Source organism: Oncorhynchus gorbuscha, unplaced genomic scaffold (assembly GCF_021184085.1).
Source record: "Oncorhynchus gorbuscha isolate QuinsamMale2020 ecotype Even-year unplaced genomic scaffold, OgorEven_v1.0 Un_scaffold_855, whole genome shotgun sequence".
Classification (NCBI taxonomy): Eukaryota; Metazoa; Chordata; class Actinopteri; order Salmoniformes; family Salmonidae; genus Oncorhynchus; species Oncorhynchus gorbuscha.
This window is the reverse complement of record NW_025745844.1, coordinates 39,935-62,649: the sequence shown is the minus strand read 5'-3', so window position 1 is coordinate 62,649 and position 22,715 is coordinate 39,935. Positions and strand designations below refer to the sequence as shown.

Here is a 22,715-nt window from a genome sequence, read left to right as displayed (position 1 = left end):
CTGTCTCTTTCTCTGCATCTCTGTATCTATCTCTTAATCTCTGTCTCTATCTATTCATCTCTGTCTCTATCTCTTCATCTCTGTCTCTATCTCCTCATCTCTGTCTCTATCTCTTCATCTCTGTCTCTTTCTCTGCATCTCTGTATCTATCTCTTAATCTCTGTCTCTATCTATTCATCTCTGTCTCTTCATCTCTATCTCTTCATCTCTGTCTCTATCACTTCAATTCAATTCAATTCAAGGGGCTTTATTGGCATGGGAAACATGTTAACATTGCCAAAGCAAATGAGGTAGATAATATACAAAACAAAGCTTCATCTCTGTCTCTATCTCTTCATCTCTGTCTCTATCTCTTCATCTCTGTCTATATCTCCTCATCTCTGTCTCTATCTCCTCATCTCTGTCTCTATCTCTTCATCTCTGTCTCTATCTCCTCATCTCTGTCTCTATCTCCTCATCTCTGTCTCTATCTCTTCATCTCTGTCTCTATCTCTTCATCTATCTCCTCATCTCTGTCTCTATCTCTTCATCTCTGTCTCTATCTCTTCATGTCTATCTCTTCATCTCTGTCTCTATCTCCTCATCTCTGTCTCTATCTCTTCATCTCTGTCTCTATCTCTTCATCTCTGTCTCTATCTCCTCATCTCTGTCTCTATCTCTTCATCTCTGTCACTATCTCTTCATCTCTGTCTCTATCTCCTCATCTCTGTCTCTAGCTCCTCATCTCTGTCTCTTCATCTCTGTCTCTATGTCCTCATCTCTGTCTCTATCTCTTCATCTCTGTCTCTATTTCTTCATCTCTGTCTCTATCTCCTCATCTCTCTCTGTCTCTATCTCTTCATCTCTGTCTCTATCTCCTCATCTCTCTCTGTCTCTATCTCTTCATCTCTGACTCTATCTCCTCATCTCTCTCTATCTCTCCCGCTCCTCTTTTCCTTTCCCTCTCTCTCACTCTCCCTCTATTTGGCTCTCTTTCTACTCTCTCTCGCTCCCTCTCTCCCTCTCTCTCGCAGCACACCCCCACCCCCCTACAACCCCCACAGTACCTGGAACTGCAGTAATTTAGCCATAAGCTCTGTTATCTTGGTCGCCTGTTCCCCCAGCGTTGTGGACAGGCGTCTCCAGCGAGTCATGATGCTGTCCATCTCTGTCCTGTACTTGTGACTGATCTCAGGAGGGGCCTTCTGAAAGACCTGGTCCACTGTAGACGTCAGGTAGTCCACCTCACTCTGGTGCTCTGCAAGCGCAACCTGCATTACCTGTGGGGAAGGACATGGAGATGGACTCAATACAGGGTGAATTCCAACTTTCACATATTCATTGAAGTCTCTTATTGATATCAATGTATGATTAAGCGAAAATGTTAGTTATGATTTGGCCAGATGAGGACTTTTTAGCACGATAGTTAATTTAATTCCATGGACGCTAGCCACCCAGAGGGGGCACTGACGGGCAGATGAATATATTAGTTTTATTGGGGGGGCGGCACAGAAAGAAATCCCCCGTGTCTTTTTCTTTCATTTTTGGTCCATGGAGGTTCATGCAAACCAGAGGCAGCTGAAGAGTAGCTTCGAGGACTATATCTGAAGTCCAAATTGGACCCCTAGCCCCTCGGCCCTCTCTGTCTAGGGAAAAGGGACTGGTGACCCCTAGCTCCTCTGCCCTCTCTGTCTAGGGAGAAGGGACTGGTGACCCCTAGCTCCTCTGCCCTCTCTGTCTAGGGAGAAGGGACTGGTGACCCCTAGCTCCTCTGCCCTCTCTGTCTAGGGAGAAGGGACTGGTGACCCCTAGCTCCTCTGCCCTCTCTGTCTAGGGAGAAGGGACTGGTGATCCCTAGCTCCTTTGCCCTCTCTGTCTAGGGAGAAGGGACTGGTGACCCCTAGCTCCTCTGCCCTCTCTGTCTAGGGAGAAGGGACTGGTGACCCCTAGCTCCTCTGCCCTCTCTGTCTAGGGAGAAGGGACTGGTGACCCCTAGCTCCTCTGCCCTCTCTGTCTAGGGAGAAGGGACTGGTGACCCCTAGCTCCTCTGCCCTCTCTGTCTACGGAGAAGGGACTGGTGACCCCTAGCTCCTCTGCCCTCTCTGTCTAGGGAGAAGGGACTGGTGACCCCTAGCTCCTCTGCCCTCTCTGTCTAGGGAGAAGTGCCTGGTGACCCCTAGCTCCTTTGCCCTCTCTGTCTAGAGCAGGCCTGGTGACACCTAGCCCCTCTGCCCTCTCTGTCTAGGGAGAAGGGCCTGGTGACCTCTAGCCCCTCTGCCCTCTCTGTCTAGGGAGAAGGGCCTATCGGTCATTTGTAGATATGGGACTTTTTTATTAAGGACTTTTTAGAGCACAGAAAGTTCAGTGTTGGCTACCAAGTTAATGGGCTACCAGGTTACCAGGTTAATGGGCTACCAGGTTACCAGGTTACCAGGGGAATGGTAGCCGGAGGCTGATGAAGGCAGATGAATAATCAAAATATGTCCGTTAGAACTGTCTGGGAATCTAGAAAATCATGACAACTTGAGTGGATTTACCCTTTAACTAACAAACACCAGATAACATTATTATTCATACTATGTGTGACGATGTGAAAACAATCAATGCTCAAACAAAACACACACACACAACATTAGTTTGACTGTTTAGCCAATAAGGGGCAGTATCCCCTCCCTCCCTCTCCATCCTGTTGGGTCAATACTAGGGCTCCCTAATGAAGCTATGAGATATAACGGCCTCAGGGTAAATGTCTCCAGGAGAATCACAGGACAGAGAGAAGAGACAGGTGTTCATCTCCAGGTTTCTGACAGTCATCATTGCCAGTGGTGGTAGGTAGCCGCTCTGGGTCTGTGTGGTTAAGACGGAGTTTAAAAAGATGTCTAGAAGCAGACAGAGACATCAACGTATGGGCCTATAGACATTCTCTCTCTGGGGAGGGATCAACTTGTTTAGTATTGGTGTGAACGCCTTTATATCCATCGTAATGAGACATATTGATATTATGTTTATTATAATATCCAATAACAGTAACTGAGGACAAGCTTAGAAAAAATGTATCGTAACGATTATAATATTTTAGCAAATTACTATGCAGAGATGTTCTACTGACTACCCCTAGATAGCACAGAGGAGGGAGAAGATTCCACCCTGCTGCCCTGTGAGGTAGAACATCCTAAGATTTCACCCTGCTGCCCTGTGAGGTAGAACATCCTAACTAAGATTCCACCCTGCTGCCCTGTGAGGAAAACATCCTAACTAAGATTCCACCCTGCTGCCCTGTGAGGTAGAACATCCTAAATAAGATTCCACCCTGCTGCCCTGTGAGGTAGAACATCCTAACTAAGATTCCACCCTGCTGCCCTGTGAGGTAGAACATCCTAAATAAGATTCCACCCTGCTGCCCTGTGAGGAAAACATCCTAACGTAGATTCCATCCTGCTGCCCTGTGAGGAAAACATCCTAACGTAGATTCCATCCTGCTGCCCTGTGAGGAAAACATCCTAACTTAGATTCCATCCTGCTGCCCTGTGAGGAATAACATCCTAACTAAGATTCCATCCTGCTGCCCTGTGAGGAAGAACATCCTAACTAAGATTCCACCCTGCTGCCCTGTGAGGAATAACATCCTAACTTAGATTCCATCCTGCTGCCCTGTGAGGAATAACATCCTAACTAAGATTCCACCCTGCTGCCCTGTGAGGAAAACATCCTAACTAAGATTCCATCCTGCTGCCCTGTGAGGAAGAACATCCTAACAATGATTCAATCCTGATGCCCTGTGAGGAAGAACATCCTAACAATGATTCCATCCTGCTGCCCTGTGAGGAAGAACATCCTAACAATGATTCAATCCTGCTGCCCTGTGAGGTAGAACATCCTAACAATGATTCCATCCTGCTGCCCTGTGAGGTAGAACATCCTAACAATGATTCAATCCTGATGCCCTGTGAGGAAGAACATCCTAACAATGATTCCATCCTGCTGCCCTGTGAGGTAGAACATCCTAACAATGATTCAATCCTGATGCCCTGTGAGGTAGAACATCCTAACAATGATTCCATCCTGCTGCCCTGTGAGGAAGAACATCCTAACAATGATTCCATCCTGCTGCCCTGTGAGGTAGAACATCCTACATTGCCTTGCAAAAGTATTCATCCCCCTGGCATTTTTCCTATTTTGTTGCATTACAACCTGTAATTTAAATAGATTTTTATTTGGATTTCATGTAACGGACATACACAAAATAGTCCAAATTGGTGAAAAAAGTTACTTGTTTCAAAAAATTCTAAAATATAATATACGGAAAAGTGGTGCGTGCATATGTATTCACCCCCTTTGCTATGAAGCCCCTAAATAAGATCTGGTGCAACCAATTACCTTCAGAAGCCACATAATTAGTTCAAGTCCACCTGTGTGCAATCTAATTGTCACATGATCTGTCACATGATCTCAGTATATATAAACCTGTTCTGAAAGGCCCCAGAGTCTGCAACACCACTAAGCAAGGGGCACCAGTAAGCAAGTGCTACCATAAAGACTAAGGAGCTCTCCAAACAGGTCAGGGACAAAGTTGTGGAGAAAAAGTGGTTAGGGGGCTGTGGTGTGGGGGCTGTGCTTTGGCAAAGTGGGTGGGGTTATATCCTTCCTGTTTGGCCCTGTCCGGGAGTGTCCTCGGATGGGGCCACAGTGTCTCCTAACCCCTCCTGTCTCAGCCTCCAGTATTTATGCTGCAGTAGTTTGTGTCGGGGGGCTAGGGCCAGTTTGTTATATCTGGAGTACTTCCCCTGTCCTATTCGGTGTCCTGTGTGAATCTAAGTGTGCGTTCTCTAATTCTCTCCTTCTTTCTTTCTCTCTCTCGGAGGACCTGAGCCCTAGGACCATGCCCCAGGACTACCTGACATGATGACTCCTTGCTGTCCCCAGTCCACCTGGCCATGCTGCTGCTCCAGTTTCAACTGACCTGAGCCCTAGGACCATGCCCCAGGACTACCTGACATGATGACTCCTTGCTGTCCCCAGTCCACCTGGCCATGCTGCTGCTCCAGTTTCAACTGTTCTGCCTTACTATTATTCGACCATGCTGGTCATTTATGAACATTTGAACATCTTGGCCATGTTCTGTTATAATCTCCACCCGGCACAGCCAGAAGAGGACTGGCCACCCCAAATATGCTCTCTCTAATGCTCTCTTTCTTTCTCTCTCTCGGAGGACCTGAGCCCTAGAACCGTGCCCCAGGACTACCTGACATGATGACTCCTTCCTGTCCCCAGTCCACCTGACTGTGCTGCTGCTCCAGTTTCAACTGTTCTGCCTTATTATTATTCGACCATGCTGGTCATTTATGAACATTTGAACATCTTGGCCATGTTCTGTTATAATCTCCACCCGGCACAGCCAGAAGAGGACTGGCCACCCCACATAGCCTGGTTCCTCTCTAGGTTTCTTCCTAGGTTTTGGCCTTTCTAGGGAGTTTTTCCTAGCCACCGTGCTTCTACACCTGCATTGCTTGCTGTTTGGGGTTTTAGGCTGGGTTTCTGTACAGCACTTTGAGATATCAGCTGATGTACGAAGGGCTATATAAATAAAATTTGATTTGATTTGAAAAACAGATCAGGGTTGGGTTATAAAAAAATATCTGAAACTTTGAACATCCCACTGGGCACCATTAAATCCATTATTAAAAAATGGAAAGAATATGGCACAACAACAAACCTGCCAAGAGAGGGCCGGCCACCAAAACTCACGGACCAGACAAGGAGGGCATTAATCAGAGAGGGAACAAAGAGACCAAAGATAACCCTGAAGGAGCTGCAAAGCTACAAAGTAAAGATTGGAGTATCTGTCCATAGGACCATTTTAAGCTGTACACTCCACAGAGCTGGATTTTAACCCTACATATGGAAGAAGATACTCTGGTCAGATGAGCCTAAAATGGAGCTTTTTGACCATCAAGGAAAATGCTATGTCTGGCGCAAACCCAACACCTCCCATCACCCCGAGAATACCATCCCCACAGTGAAGCATGGTGGTGGCAGCATCATGCTGTGGGGATGTCTTTCATCAGCAGGGATTGGGAAACTGGTCAGAATTGAAGGAATGATGGATGGCGCTAAATACAGGGAAATTCTTGAGGGAAACCTGTTTCAGTCTTCCAGAGATTTGAGACTGGGACGGAGGTTCACCTTCCAGCAGGTCAATGACCCTAAGCATACTGCTAAAGCAACACTCGAGTGGTTTAAGGGGAAACACCCCAAGAGACTTGCAGCTGTAATTGCTGCTAAAGGTGGCTCTACAAAGTATTGACTTTGGGGGGGGGGGGGGGGTGAATAGTTATACTTGCTCAAGTTTTCTGTTTTATTTGTATTGTTTCTTGTTTGTTTCACAATAAAAAATATTTTGCATCTTCAAAGTGGTAGAGATGTTGTGTAAATCAAATGATACAAACCCCCCCCAAGAAATTAATTTTAATTCCAGGTTGTAAGGCAACAAAATACAAGGGGGGTGAATCACTGCGCAAGCCACAGTATCTCAGGTTAAACTGATCTGACCTTGGATTTAAAGTCTCAGAGAACATCCATTTAGCACCAGAACTTAATAAAAACAACAACAACAAGGCCATAAAAAGTCTTAGTGTTTTTACGGGGTGATTCATTTTGTCACAATAACAAGGTGAAATGAGTCTTCAGTCTGTCCCAAATGGAACCCTAATCCTTATGAAGTGCACTAATTTTGACCAGAGCCTACATCTGGTCAAAAGTAGTGCATTACATAGGGAACAGGGTGCCATTTGGGACACAGCTTTAGTCCGTGCTGTGTGGCAGTAACCCCGGCACATCCATAGATAGAGAGATGGAAAAACACACTGATTTGATCCTCTGGGTTTTCCTCTGTCGTCAATAACATTTCTCCATTTCTCATAATTGCAGTGAGGCGCTGCTCTGCTCTGTTAGTGCTCTCTGAATGTAAAGCAGTAGAGAGAACAACTATTTATCCTGGCAGCCCTGCTGGCATCTCCTCATCAAGGGTTACTGCACTTTCACTGAACTAGATCATCATGTGAAGCAGCCTCTTGTTTCTGGTCTTGTCTTGACTGTTAATACGTTGATTCAGTACGCGGGCTGTTCAACTACGTTGCATTAACAGTGTGAAAGCAGAAATTGTTATGGGTGTTTTGTGGCAGAATCCTCATAATAAAACAGACAGACACACCCACAACCAGTCAGCCAGACACACAGCCAACCAGTCAGCCAGACACACAGCCAACCAGTCAGCCAGACACACAGCCAACCAGTCAGCCAGACACACACCCAACCAGTCAGCCAGACACCCAACCAGTCAGCCAGACACACACCCAACCAGTCAGCCAGACACACAGCCAGTCAGCCAGACACACACCCAACCAGTCATCCAGACACACACCCAACCAGTCAGCCAGACACACACCCAACCAGTCACAGACAACCAGTCATCCAGACACACACCCAACCACACCCAACCAGTCAGCCAGTCATCCACACACACCCAACCAGTCAGCCAGACACAGCCCAACCAGTCAGCCAGACACACACCCAACCAGTCAGCCAGACACATCCAGACACACAGCCAACCAGTCAGCCAGACACACACCCAACCAGTCCAGACACACAGCCAACCAGTCATCCAGACACACACCCAACCAGTCAGCCAGACACACACCCAACCAGTCAGCCAGACACACACCCAACCAGTCAGCCAGACACACACCCAACCAGTCAGCCAGACACACACCCAACCAGTCCCACCCAACCAGTCAGCCAGACAACCAGTCAGCCAGACACACACCCAACCAGTCAGCCAGACAACCAGTCACAGACACAACCAGTCAGCCAGACAACCAGCCAGACACACAGCCAACCAGTCAGCCAGACACACACCCAACCAGTCATCCAGACACACAGCCAACCAGTCAGACCAGACAACCAGTCCAGACACACCCCAACCAGTCAGCCAGACACACACCCAACCAGTCAGCCAGACAACCAGTCATCCAGACACACACCCAACCAGTCAGCCAGACACACAGCCAACCAGTCAGCCAGACAACCAGTCAGCCAGACACACACCCAACCAGTCAGCCAGACAACCAGTCATCCAGACACACACCCAACCAGTCAGCCAGACACACACCCAACCAGTCAGCCAGACACACACCCAACCAGTCAGCCAGACAACCAGTCAGCCAGACAGTCAGCCAGACACACACCCAACCAGTCATCCAGACACACACCCAACCAGTCAGCCAGACACACACCCAACCAGTCAGCCAGACAACCAGTCAGCCAGACACACACCCAACCAGTCAGCCACACACACACCCAACCAGTCAGCCAGCCTCCCACCCAACCAGTCAGCCAGCCTCCCACCCAACCAGTCAGCCAGACACACAGCCAACCAGTCAGCCAGACACACAGCCAACCAGACATCCAGGGCGGTTCAGTACCTTGACATCCTCCAGTCTCCCCTCCATGGTAGGGTATTCAGTGACGGCTGTAGAGGGGATGGCTAGCCTCGCCTCACACTGCTGTAACCAGGCCAACAGAGTAAATACTGTCTCCTTATAGAGCACTGGAGGAAGGCTCTCCTGAACTGGAGGGAGAGATACAACAATGGTTAGGGGATGGAGCCTGCTGTCAGACTCTACCACTTCACTATGGTATACTATATACTCTACCACTTCACTATAATAAACTATATACTCTACCACTTCACTATGGTATACTATATACTCTACCACTTCACTATAATATACTATATACTCTACCACTTCACTATAATAAACTATATACTCTACCACTTCACTATGGTATACTATATACTCTACTACTTCACTATAATATACTATATACTCTACTACTTCACTATAATATACTATATACTCTACCACTTCACTATAATATACTATATACTCTACCACTTCACTATAATATACTATATACTCTACTACTTCACTATAATATACTATATACTCTATCACTATAATATACTATATACTCTACTACTTCACTATAATATACTATATACTCTACCACACTTACTCTACCACTTCACTATAATATACTATATACTCTACCACTTCACTATGGTATACTATATACTCTACCACTTACTATAATATACTATATATAAACTATATACTCTACCACTTCACTATGGTATACTATATACTCTACCACTTCACTATAATAAACTATATACTCTACCACTCCACTATGGTATACTATATACTCTACTACTTCACTATAATATACTATATACTCTACTACTTCACTATAATATACTATATACTCTACCACTTCACTATGATATACTATATACTCTACCACTTCACTATAATATACTATATACTCTACCACTTCACTATGATATACTATATACTCTACCACTTCACTATGATATACTATATACTCTACCACTTCACTATAATATACTATATACTCTACCACTTCACTATAATATACTATATACTCTACCACTTCACTATGATATACTATATATATACTATAATATACTATATACTTACCACTTCACTATAATATACTATATACTTCACTATAATATACTCTACTTCACTATAATATACTATATTCACTATATAATAATATACTATATACTCTACCACTTCACTATAATATACTATATACTCTACCACTTCACTATAATATACTATATACTCTACCACTTCACTATGATATACTATATACTACCACACTATGGTATACAGCTTCACTATAATATACTATATGGTCTGCCACTTCACTATACTGCCTACCACTTCACAAACTTCACTATAATATACTATATACTCTACCACTTCACTATAATATACTATATACTCTACCACTGCCTATAATATACTATATTACCCTCTCCCTGTCTGACTGTCTGCCAAATCTATATTATCTGCCAAATCTATATTACCCTTCCCTGTCTGACTGTCTGACTGCCAAATCTATATTACCCTCTCCCTGTCTGACTGTCTGCCAAATCTATATTACCCTCTCCCTGTCTGACTGTCTGCCAAATCTATATTACCCTCTCCCTGTCTGACTGTCTGCCAAATCTATATTACCCTCTCCCTGTCTGACTGTCTGCCAAATCTATATTACCCTCTCCCTGTCTGACTGTCTGCCAAATCTATATTACCCTCTCCCTGTCTGACTGTCTGCCAAATCTATATTACCCTCTACCTGTCTGACTGTCTGCCACATCTATATTACCCTCTACCTGTCTGGGGTCTGTCCACACTGCATTATCCTCTACGTCTGACTGTCTGGGGTCTGTCCACACTGCATTATCCTCTCCGTCTGACTGTCTGGGGTCTGTCCACACTGCATTATCCTCTACGTCTGACTGTCTGGGGTCTGTCCACACTGCATTATCCTCTACGTCTGACTGTCTGGGGTCTGTCCACACTGCATTATCCTCTACGTCTGACTGTCAGGGGTCTGTCCACACTGCATTATCCTCTCCGTGTCTGTCCACTCTGCATTATCCTCTCCCTGCATGAGGGTCTGTCCACTCTACATTATCCTCTCCCTGTCTAGGGGTCTGTCCACTCTACATTATCCTCTCCCTGCATGAGGGTCTGTCCACTCTACATTATCATCTCCCTGTCTGGGGGTCTGTCCACTCTACATTATCCTCTCCCTGCATGAGGGTCTGTCCACCATACATTATCATCTCCCTGCATGAGGGTCTGTCCACTCTACATTATCATCTCCCTGTCTGGGGGTCTGTCCACTCTACATTATCCTCTCCATGTCTGCCCACACAGAGGATCTCTGTCTGACTATCTGGGGGTATGTCCACTCTGCATTATCCTCTCCCTGTATGAGGGTCTGTCCACTCTACATTATCCTCTCCCTTTCTGAGGGTCTGTCCACTCTACATTATCCTCTCCCTTTCTGGGGGTCTGTCCACTCTACATTATCCTCTCCATGTCTGGGGGTCTGTCCACTCTACATTATCCTCTCCCTGTCTGGGGGTCTGTCCACTCTACATGATCCTCTCCATGTCTGGGGGTCTGTCCACTCTACATTATCCTCTCCATGTCTGGGGGTCTGTCCACTCTACATTATCCTCTCCATGTCTGGGGGTCTGTCCACTCTACATTATCCTCTCCCTGTCTGGGGGTCTGTCCACTCTACATTATCCTCTCCCTGTCTGGGGTGTCTGTCCACTCCCTGTCGAGACAAGTATTTTTATAGAGCAGCAGGCTCTGTCTTGCTCTCTGTATCTAGTCTGTCTCTGTCTCAGTCCATGAATTCATTATCCACTCACAGTCCACTCTGCATCGTTAGCTAATTAACTGCTGGTCCACAGTTAGGTCTGTATGTACAGTATGTTAATGTTTTGTTTGTGTTTCCTGTTTGTTTGTTGGGGGGCAGCCATGTATGCAAATGGAGAACGCTAAAGGGGAAGTGGTCGAATCGTTATGCTACTTTATGTGAACGCTTTAGTGATCAAAGTAATTATCAGGACTCCTGGGCAGGAGGTTGGTGGCACCTTAATTGGGGAGGATGGGTTCGTGGTAATGACTGGAGTGGAATCAGTGGAATGGTATCAAATGGTTCCCATGGTTTCCAGGTGATTTATACCATTCCATTCATTCCACAAGTGAACATGAGAGAGAATGTGTGTGTTTGTGTGTGTGAGGTGAGGATGGTTGAGCTGCAGTGAGGTAGTGAAAGGAGAACATAGTAGCTGTAATCACAATCACTGTTCCCTATAGGGGCAAACACTGAAATGTTCCGTGTTGATAGTTGTACCACACAACTTGCCACTTACCAACATACTGAAATACACTCACACTTGCACACAACACGCAACACACACACACTCCTCTCCAGCTGCTTTTGCACCCCCCGAAGCACACACACACACACACACACACACACACACACACACACACACACACACACACACACACACACACACACACACACACACACACACACACACACACACACACACACACACACACACACACACACACACACACACACACAACACACAACACACACAAACATAACAAGATGGCGCCGACAGAGATGGTCGTCTCACTTCGCGTTCTTAGGAAACTATGCAGTATTTAGTTTTTTTTTAAAAGTATTATTTCTTACATTGTTGCCCCAGGAAATCTGAAGTTTTATTACATACAGCCGGGAAGAACTATTGGATAGAAGAGCAACGTCAACTTAACAACATTACGACCAGGAATACGACTTTCCCGAAGCGGATCCTCTGTTCAGACCAACACCCAGGACAATGGATCGGATCCCAGTAGGCGACCCAAAACAACGGCGCCGCAGAAAGGGCAGACGGAGCAGGCCTCCTGGTCAGGCTCCGTAGACGGGCACATCGCTCACTGCTCCCGAGTTTACTACTCGCCAATGTCCAGTCTCTTGACAACAAGGTAGATGAAATTCCAGCAAGGGTTGCTTTCCAGAGAGACATCAGAGATTGTAACATTCTCTGTTTCATGGAAACATGGCTCACTGGGGAGACGTTATCAGAGTCGGTACAGCCACCCGGTTTCTTCACGCATCGCACCGACAGACACAAACATCTCTCTGGTAAGAAGAAGGGCGGGGGTGTATGCCTTGTGATTAACGAGACGTGATGTGATCATAACAACATACAGGACCTCAAGTCCTTCTGTTCATCTGACCTAGAATTCCTTACATTCAAATGCCGACGGCATTATCTACCAATAGAATTCTCTTTGATTATAATCACAGCCGTGTTTATCCCCCAAAGGCAGACAACTTGACGGCAGATACCTCAACGGCCCTGAAAGAACTTCACTGGACTCTATGCAAACTGGAAACCATATATCCTGAGGCAGCATTTATTGTAGCTGGGGGTTTTAACAAAGCCAATCTGAAAACAAGGCTCTCTAAATTTTATCAGCATATCGAATGCGCGACCCGGGCTGGCAGCATTCTGGATCGTTGCTACTCTAACTTACACGACGCATACAAAGCCCTCCCTCACCCTCCTTTCGGCAAATCTGACCAAGACTCCATTTTGTTGCTCCCAGCCTACAGACAGAAACTAAAACAGGAAATGCCCGTGCTCAGATCTGTTCCATGCTGGTCTGACCAATCGGATTCCACGCTTCAAGATTCCTCTGATCACATGGACTGGGATATGTTCCGGATAGCCTCAGACAACACCATTGATGCATACACTGATTCGGTGAGTGAGTTTATTAGCAAGTGCATCAGTGATGTTGTACCCACGGTGACTATTAAAACCTTCCCCAACCAGAAACCGTGGATTGATGGCAGCATTTGCGCAAAACTGAAAGCGCGAACCACTGCTTTTAACCAGGGCAAGGTGACCGAAAACATGACCGAATACAAACAGTGTAGCTATTCCCTCCACAAGGCAATAAAACAAGCTAAGCGTCAGTATAGAGACAAAGTAGAGTCGCAATTGTTGTGGAAATAATCAGAATTTGTTGGAAACATAGGTAAGATGTTTTATATTCATCATATGTTTATAAGTCACTTCTCATCAGAATGGTATTTTTGTATAATACTGTGGCAGGGTTGCAGTATCTGTTCTATGTCAAGACTAAGTTGCATGGGCCGCAGAGAGGGAGAGGTCAAAGTGTCATCAAGCGTGTATCTCTTGGCTCCACAATGTCTGTGTGCCAGTCAGTGTGTCTCTGTGATCTTGTCAAGACAGGATGGATTTGATATATGCCTGTTGATATGGAGGATTGGTTTATGGTTCTGGGTTTTGAGTAAGGAGACAAAGCTGAACGATGTATTATGTCTATGCTGTCTGACTATGCGTGTTCTTTGCTATTAAAGGATCGCAGTTGCAATGCAGGGGGACTCTCAGAGAATTCACTGAGAGACACTGAATTACCTGAGAGTCACAGGATTGTGATAGAGCTGATATAATTAAAGATGGACTTTGATAACTAACTCTGACTTGTGTGTGTGGTTTGCTCCCATGATTTGGTAAATAGAGGAAATTTCCACGACACAATTCAACGGCTCAGACACGAGACGTATGTGGCAGGATCTACAGTCAATCACGGATTACATAAAGAAAACCAGCCCCGTCACGGACACCGACATCTTGCTTCCAGACAAATTAAACAATTTCTTTGCTTGCTTTGAGGACAATACAGTGCCACTGACACTGCCCGCTACCAAAAGCTACGGGCTCTCCTTCACCGCAGCCAACGTGAGTAAAACATTTAAACGTGTTAAACCTCGCAAGGCTGCCGGCCCAGACGGCATCCCCAGCTTCGTCCTCAGAGCATGCGCAGACCAGCTGGCTGGTGTGTTTACGGACATATTCAATTAATCCCTATCCCAGTCTGCTGTTCCCACATGCTTCAAGAGGGCCACCATTGTTCCTGTTCCAAAGAAAGCTACGGTAACTGAGCTAAACGACTACAGCCCCAACCCCTTCTGTCATCATGAAGTGCTTTGAGAGACTAGTCAAGGATCATATCACCTTCACCTTACCTGACACCACTCCAATTTCCTTACCGCCCCAATAGGTCCACAGACGACGCAATCACAATCACACTGCACACTGCCCTAACCCATCTGGACAAGAGGAATACCTATGTAAGAATGCTATTCATTGATTATAGCTCAGCATTTAACTCCATACTACCTCCAAACTCTCAGACGCCCGCCCTGTGCAACTGGGTCCTGGACTTTCTGATGGGCCGTACCCAGGTGGTGAGAATAGGAAACAACATCTCCACCCCCGTTGATCCTCAACACTGGGGTGCGTTCTCAGCCCTCTCCAACTCAATCATCAAGTTTGCAGATGACACTACAGTGGTAGGCTTGATTAGCAACAACGACGAGACGGCCTACAGGGAGGAGGTGAGGGCCCTCGGAGTGTGGTGTCAGGAAAATAACCTCACACTCAACGTCAATGAAACAAAGGAGATGATTGTGGACTTCAGGAGAGGGATCACAGCAGAGGGATCACCCCCCTATCCACATCGACGAGACCGCAGTGGAGAAGATGGAAAGTTTTAAATTCCTTGGCGTACACATCAAATCAAATTTATTTATATAGCCCTTCGTACATCAGCTGATATCTCAAAGTGCTGTACAGAAACCCAGCCTAAAACCCCAAACAGCAAGCAATGCAGGTGTAGAAGCACGGTGGCTAGGAAAAACTCCCTAGAAAGGCCAAAACCTAGGAAGAAACCTAGAGAGGAACCAGGCTATGTGGGGTGGCCAGTCCTCTTCTGGCTGTGCCGGCTGGAGATTATAACAGAACATGGCCAAGATGTTCAAATGTTCATAAATGACCAGCATGGTCGAATAATAATAAGGCAGAACAGTTGAAACTGGAGCAGCAGCACAGTCAGGTGGAAGTTGAAACGGACAGTTTCACGGACAAACTGAAATGGTCCACCCACACAGACACCGTGGTGAAGAAGGCGCAGCAGCAGAGGAGCAACAGCGCCTCTTCAACCTCAGGAGGCTGAAGAAATTTGGCTTGTCACTGAAAACACTCACAAACTTTTACAGATGCACAATCGAGAGCATCCTGTCGGGCTGTATCACAGCCTGGTATGGAAACTTCTCCACCCACAACCGTAAGGCTCTCCAGAGGGTAGTGAGGTCTGCACAACGCATCACAGGGGCAATCTACCTGCCCTCCAGGACACCTACACCACCCGATGTCACAGGAAGGCCAAAAAGATCATCAAGGACAACAACCACCACTGCCTGTTCACCCCACTTTCATCCAGAAGGTGAGGTCAGTACAGGTGCATCAAAACTGGGACTGAGAGACTGAAAAACAGCTTCTATCTCAAGGCCCTCAGACTGTTAAACAGCATCACTAACATTGAGTGGCTGCTGCCAACATACTGACTCAAATCTCTAGCCACTTTAGTAATTAACCTGTTAAGCCTAGCCCTGTTTACTGCCCCTTCTGGAGGAATTGGGTACCCATATAAAACAGGATACATTTTTTGTCAAAAGTTGCTAATATATGCATATAAAAAACATTATCGAATAGAAAACACTCTAAAGCTTCTAAAACCGTTTAAATTTTGTCTCTATGTAAAGCAGAAGTCTCAGGGCATGCATTCTCCCAAAGTCTCTCTTGTCATGGAAAAAGTTGGCCCAACTTTGACGTCATCGTATACGCCTTCCCAAACAACTACCGCTCTGGCAACAGTCTGTACGTGTTCAGCGCAAAGCCTGCTTTCAATGGGGCTTCTCATTGTGAGAATCGCGCGCTCACGAGACGTTGAGCGTGCCGAAAGGTCTCGGTCACGCGAAAAAAAAGTGTACGATTATGCACGCTCTGCTCCGGTGAAGTCTTTTCTTCAGGATCGATTAAAAGACGTGTGTGTTTCGCTTCGTCCTCACAATTGCTGTACACCTTTATAACACGTTAAAGCTTAATTATGAACATAGTTTGACAAGTTTACTCGACATATAATATATATTTTCAACGTTTTGGTGCGCATCCACTAGAATTTTGCCTACATTTCGACTGAAATGTGGCTATTTTGAGAACCGAAAGACGCAGACTTGAAAACTAAACACTGTTTTGGTAAGTATAATCCCTTCCAGGTCTTTTGATGGAAGAACAGCAAAGGTAAGGGAATATTTATGTGTTAATTTTGGGTTTCTGTCGACTCCAAGATAGAGGAGGCATAATGATTTGGAGCGCCGACTCCTAGTATAGCCTAGTGAACTCAACCTGTAACGTTAAAAATAAATGTAACACAGCGATTGCATTTAGAAGAAGTGTATCTTCCTATACATATGTAAAACATGCATATTTAGTCAAAGTTTATGATATGTATTCCTTGTTAGCTGACGTTATCTGCCGGAGCTATTTCATTTCTCCTGACATTTTAGTAGCATTTTTTGAACGATGCGTCATTGTAAACAGAGATTTATGGATATATATTGCAGATTATTGAAAAAAAAATGAATGTACTGTGTAACATGTTATATTACTGTCATCTGATGAAGATTTCAAAAGGTTAGTGAAATGATTTTTTAAAAATCCTGCGTTTGTTGATTGCATATTTTTTCCTACTTGGCTATGCTAATGAGCTATGTCTGCGGTGGTGGTTTGACATAAATATGTGCTATGTTTTCGCCGTAAAACATTTTAGAAATCTGACTTGTTGCCTGGATTCACAACGAGTGTAGCTTTAATTCAATACCCTGCATGTGTATTTTAATGAACGTTTTAGTTTTAACTAATACTATTAGCATTTAGCGTAGCGCATTTGCATTTCCAGAGCTCTAGATGGGACGCCTGTGTGCCAGGTAGGAGCAAGAGGTTAAAAATGGGATGAAATAAATGTATCACTAGATTACATTACTCATCTCATATGTATATACTGTACTCTATACCATCTACTGCATCTTGCCTATGCTGCGCGGCCATCGCTCATCCATATATTTATATGTACATATTCTCATTCATTCCTTTACACTTGTGTGTATAAGGTAGTTGTTGGGAAATTGTTAGATTACTTGTTAGATATTACTGCATGGTCGGAACTAGAAGCACAAGCATTTCGCTACACTCACATTAACATCCGCTAACCATGTATGTGACCAAAAATTGATTTGATACAGACACACTTTGAACTTGAAATGTAATTGAGCATACATTAGGCATATTTCTATTTCCTGTGAGTAGAGGACCCATGTGAGTACTGTTAATACACTTTCTATCATTTACCCCTCTGTGTTCATATTACTGCTCTCTGATAAGCCCATTCTCACACACACACACACACACACACGCACGCGCACACACACACACACACACACACACACACACACACACACACACACACACACACACACACACACACACACACACACACACACACACACACACACACACACACACACACACACACACACACACACACACACACACACACACACACACACACAGCTGAACCAGCCAGCTCCCTCTCTCCCTCTCTGACATCCACTCTACATATGGAGATGAGAACAAGCTGTCCTGCTGTGTTCTGCCTCCTCCTCTCTAAAACATCCTCCTCCTCTCTAAAACATTCTCCTCCTCTCTAAAACATTCTCCTCCTCTCTAAAACATCCTCCTCCTCTCTAAAACATTCTCCTCCTGTCTAAAACATCCTCCTCCTCTCTAAAACATTCTCCTCCTCTCTAAAACATTCTCCTCCTCTCTAAAACATCCTCCTCCTCTCTAAAACATTCTCCTCCTCTCTAAAACATCCTCTAAAACATTCTCCTCTCTAAAACATTCTCCTCCTCTCTAAAACATCCTCCTCCTCTCTAAAACATCCTCCTCCTCTCTAAAACATTCTCCTCCCTCTCTAAAACATCCTCCTCCTCTCTAAAACATCCTCCTCCTCTCTAAAACATCCTCCTCCTCTCTAAAACATCCTCCTCCTCTCTAAAACATCCTCCTCCTCTCTAAAACATCCTCCTCCTCTCTAAAACCTCCTCCTCTCTAAAACATCCTCCTCCTCTCTAAAACATCCTCCTCCTAAAACATCCTCCTCCTCTAAAACATCTCCTCCTCTCTAAAACACTCCTCCTCTCTAAAACCTCCTCCTCTCTAAAACATCCTCCTCCTCTCTAAAACATCCTCCTCCTCTCTAAAACATCCTCCTCCTCTCTAAAACATCCTCCTCTCTAAAACATCCTCCTCCTCTCTCTAAAACATCCTCCTCTCTCTCTAAAACATCCTCCTCCTCTCTTAAAACATCCTCCTCTCCTCTAAAATACCCTCCTCTCCTCTAAAATACCCTCCTCTCCTCTAAAACATCCTCCTCTCCTCTAAAACATCCTCCTCTCCTCTAAAATACCCTTCTCTCCTCTAAAACATTTTCCTCTCCTCCTCTCCTTTAAAATACCCTCCTCTCCTCTAAAACATCCTCCTCTCCCCTAAAACATCATCCTCTCCTCTAAAATACCCTCCTCTCCTCTAAAACATCCTCTTCTCCTCTAAAATATCCTCCTCTCTTCTCCTGTCCTCCTCCTCGCCTCTCCAGTCCTCTCCTGTTCTTCTCTAAAATATCCCCCTCTCCTGTTCTCTCCTGTTCTCCTCTAAAATATCCTCCTCTCCTCTAAAATAACCTCCTCTCCTCTAAAATATCCTACTCTCCTCTAAAATAACCCCTCTCCTCTAAAACATCCTCCTCTCTTCTAAAATAACCTCCTCTCCTCTAAAATATCCTCCTCTCCTATCCAGTCCTTTCCTATTATCCTCTAAAAAATCCTCCTCTCCTCTCCTGTCCTCCTCTAAAATAACCTCCTCTTCTCCTCCTCTAAAATATCCTGCTCTACTCTAAAATAACCTCCTCTCCTTGTCTCCTCTAAAAAATTATCCTCCCCTCTAAAATATTATCCTCTCCTCTCTCTGTCGCACGTGCCACAGCACTTACCTCCCCCAAACCCAAACCTATTAATCCATAACCCTCACCTGTTAACCCCTAACCCTCACCTGTTAACCCCTAACCCTCACCTGTTAACCCCTAACCCTCACCTGTTAACCCCTAACCCTCACCTATTAACCTCTAACCCTCACCTATTAACCTCTAACCCTCACCTATTAACCCCTAACCCTCACCTATTAACCCCTAACCCTCACCTGTTAACCCCTAGCCCTCACCTGTTAACCCCTAACAATCAGAAGTTGACTAGGTGTGGTGTGCTTTTCTTCTTCCCTCATGACCCCTTTCTGTATTCCTGTGTGTAAGTGCACGCCTGCATTGTGTTTGTGTCCTGCTCCATATTCTCACCCAGCACCAGCTGTCTCTCTCGGGCCTGGAGCTCATCCAGGACCTGCTGGTGATGCTGTGTGAAGTCAGTGATGTCTGCATCGAAGAAGACAGGAGCATTCTCCTTCTCCCTCAGTGCCTTCAGCTTCTCTTTTAGCAGGTTGACCTGGGGCTCCAGAGAGGAGAAACGAGCTATCTCCTCCTGGGGGGGAGAGGAGAGGGGAGAGAGGAGGGGGGGGGGGGGAGAGGAGAGAGAGAGAGGAGAGGAGAGGAGAGGAGAGGAGAGGGGGAGGGGAGAGGAGAGGAGAGAGAGGGGAGGAGGAGAGGGTTGGGAGAAGAGGGGGAGGGAGGGAGGGAGGGAGGGAGGGAGGGAGGGAGGGAGGGAGGGAGGGAGGGAGGGAGGGAGGGAGGAGGAGGGGAAGAGGGAGAGGAGGTAGGGGGTTGGGAGAAGAGGTGGGAGAGGGGGAGGAAGTTGAGGGGGAAGAGATGATGAGGAGGGAAGAAAGGGTGAGGGGGAGTGAAAGGGAAAAAAGAGAGAGTGAGACAGAGACAGATCAGCAGAAAGCAAGAGAAATAAGACAGGAAGACAGAAAGACAGGACGAGAGGAAGACAGGAAGAGAGGAAGACAGAAAGACAGGACGACAGGAAGAGAGTAAGACAGGAAGAGAGTAAGACAGGAAGAGAGTAAGACAGGAAGAGAGTAAGACAGGAAGAGAGGACGATAGGACGAGAGGAAGACAGGATGAGAGGAAGACAGGAAGACAAGACGAGAGGACGACAGGAAGAGAGTAAGACAGGAAGAGAGTAAAACAGGAAGAGAGGACGACAGGAAGAGAGTAAGACAGGACGAGAGGACAACAGGAAGAGAGGAAGACAGGACGAGAGGAAGACAGGACGAGAGGAAGACAGGACGAGAGGAAGACAGGACGAGAGGACGACAGGAAGAGAGTAAGACAGGACGACAGGACGAGAGGAAGACAGGAAGAGAGGAAGACAGGACGAAAGGACGACAGGAAGAGAGTAAGACAGGAAGAGAGTAAGACAGGAAGAGAGTAAGACAGGAAGAGAGTAAGACAGGAAGAGAGGAAGACAGGACGAGAGGAAGACAGGAAGACAGGAAGACAGGAAGACAGGACGAGAGTAAGACAGGAAGAGAGTAAAACAGGAAGAGAGGACGACAGGAAGAGAGTAAGACAGGAAGACAGGAAGAGAGGAAGACAGGAAGAGAGGAAGACAGGAAGACAAGAAGAGAGGAAGACAGGGAGAGATGAAGACAGGAAGAGAGGAAGACAGGGAGAGATGAAGACAGGAAGAGAGGAAGACAGGAAGACAAGAAGAGAGGAAGACAGGGAGAGAAGAGAGACCAGAAACGTTTGACCCAAGTTAAACAATTTAAAGGGTTAAAGGGGTTAAAGGGTTAAAGTAGTAATCCTAAATTACCTAAAACAGGGAATTGTTAATAGGATTAAATATCAGGAATTGTGAAAAACTGAGTTAAAATGTATTTGGCTAAGGTGTATTTAAACTTCTGACTTCAACTGTATATATAAATAATCAGATGATGTCTTAGTATCCAAGTCTAATATATCAGAGGGGGTCTTAGTATCAAAGTCTAATATATCAGAGGGGTTCTTAGTACCCAAGTCTAATCTATCAGATGATGTCTTAGTATCCAAGTCTAATCTATCAGAGGGGGTCTTAGTAGTCTAATATATCCAAGTCTAATATATCAGAGGGGGTCTTAGTACCCTAGTCTAATCTATCAGAGGGGGTCTTAGTACCCTAGTCTAATATATCAGAGGGGGTCTTAGTACCCTAGTCTAATATATCAGAGGGGGTCTTAGTACCCTAGTCTAATATATCAGAGGGGGTCTTAGTACCCTAGTCTAATATATCAGGGGGTCTTAGTACCCTAGTCTAATATATCAGTCTAATATATCAGAGGGGTCTTAGGTACCCTAGTCTAATATATCAGAGGGGGTCTTAGTACCCTAGTCTAATATATCAGAGGGGGTCTTAGTACCCTAGTCTAATATATCAGAATATATCTAATATATCAGAGGGGGTCTTAGTACCCTAGTCTAATATATCAGAGGGGGTCTTAGTACCCTAGTCTAATCTATCAGAGGGGTCTTAGTATCCTAGTCTAATATATCAGAGGGGGTCTTAGTATCCTAGTCTAATATATCAGAGGGGGTCTTAGTATAGTCTAATATATCAGAGGGGTCTTAGAGTCTAATCTATCAGAGGGGGTCTTAGTATCCTAGTCTAATATATCAGAGGGGGTCTTAGTACCCTAGTCTAATATATCAGAGGGGGTCTTAGTATCCTAGTCTAATATATCAGAGGGGGTCTTAGTACCCTAGTCTAATATATCAGAGGGGGTCTTAGTACCCTAGTCTAATCTATCAGAGGGGGTCTTAGTACCCTAGTCTAATATATCAGAGGGGGTCTTAGTATCCTAGTCTAATCTATCAGAGGGGGTCTTAGTATCCTAGTCTAATCTATCAGAGGGGGTCTTAGTACCCTAGTCTAATCTATCAGAGGGGTCTTAGTACCCTAGTCTAATCTATCAGAGGGGTCTTAGTACCCTAGTCTAATATATCAGAGGGGGTCTTAGTACCCTAGTCTAATATATCAGAGGGGGTCTTAGTATCCTAGTCTAATATATCAGAGGGGGTCTTAGTATCCTAGTCTAATATATCAGAGGGGGTCTTAGTATCCTAGTCTAATATATCAGAGGGGGTCTTAGTACCCTAGTCTAATATATCAGAGGGGGTCTTAGTACCCTAGTCTAATATATCAGAGGGGGTCTTAGTATCCTAGTCTAATATATCAGAGGGGTCCTAGTCTAATATATCAGAGGGGGTCTTAGTACCCTAGTCTAATATATCAATCTTATCAGTCTAATCTAGGGGGTCTTAGTATCCTAGTCTAATCTATCA

The 22,715-nt window shown here is 45.4% G+C and overlaps 1 protein-coding gene across 1 annotated transcript in view; it reads right to left on the bottom strand.

Annotated features, from left to right (window-relative positions):
* Nucleotides 1–22,715, bottom strand: part of LOC124020563 (dystrophin-like) — a 76,326-nt gene that overhangs the window by 51,257 nt on the left and 2,354 nt on the right. Inside the window, exons 2-4 of the mRNA XM_046335806.1 lie at nt 19,791–19,971; nt 8,460–8,605; nt 1,047–1,259 (exon numbers count right to left, since the gene is read on the bottom strand). Coding sequence (XP_046191762.1) covers nt 1,047–1,259; nt 8,460–8,605; nt 19,791–19,971 — 540 coding nt within the window. The remainder of the gene's footprint in view (nt 1–1,046; nt 1,260–8,459; nt 8,606–19,790; nt 19,972–22,715) is intronic.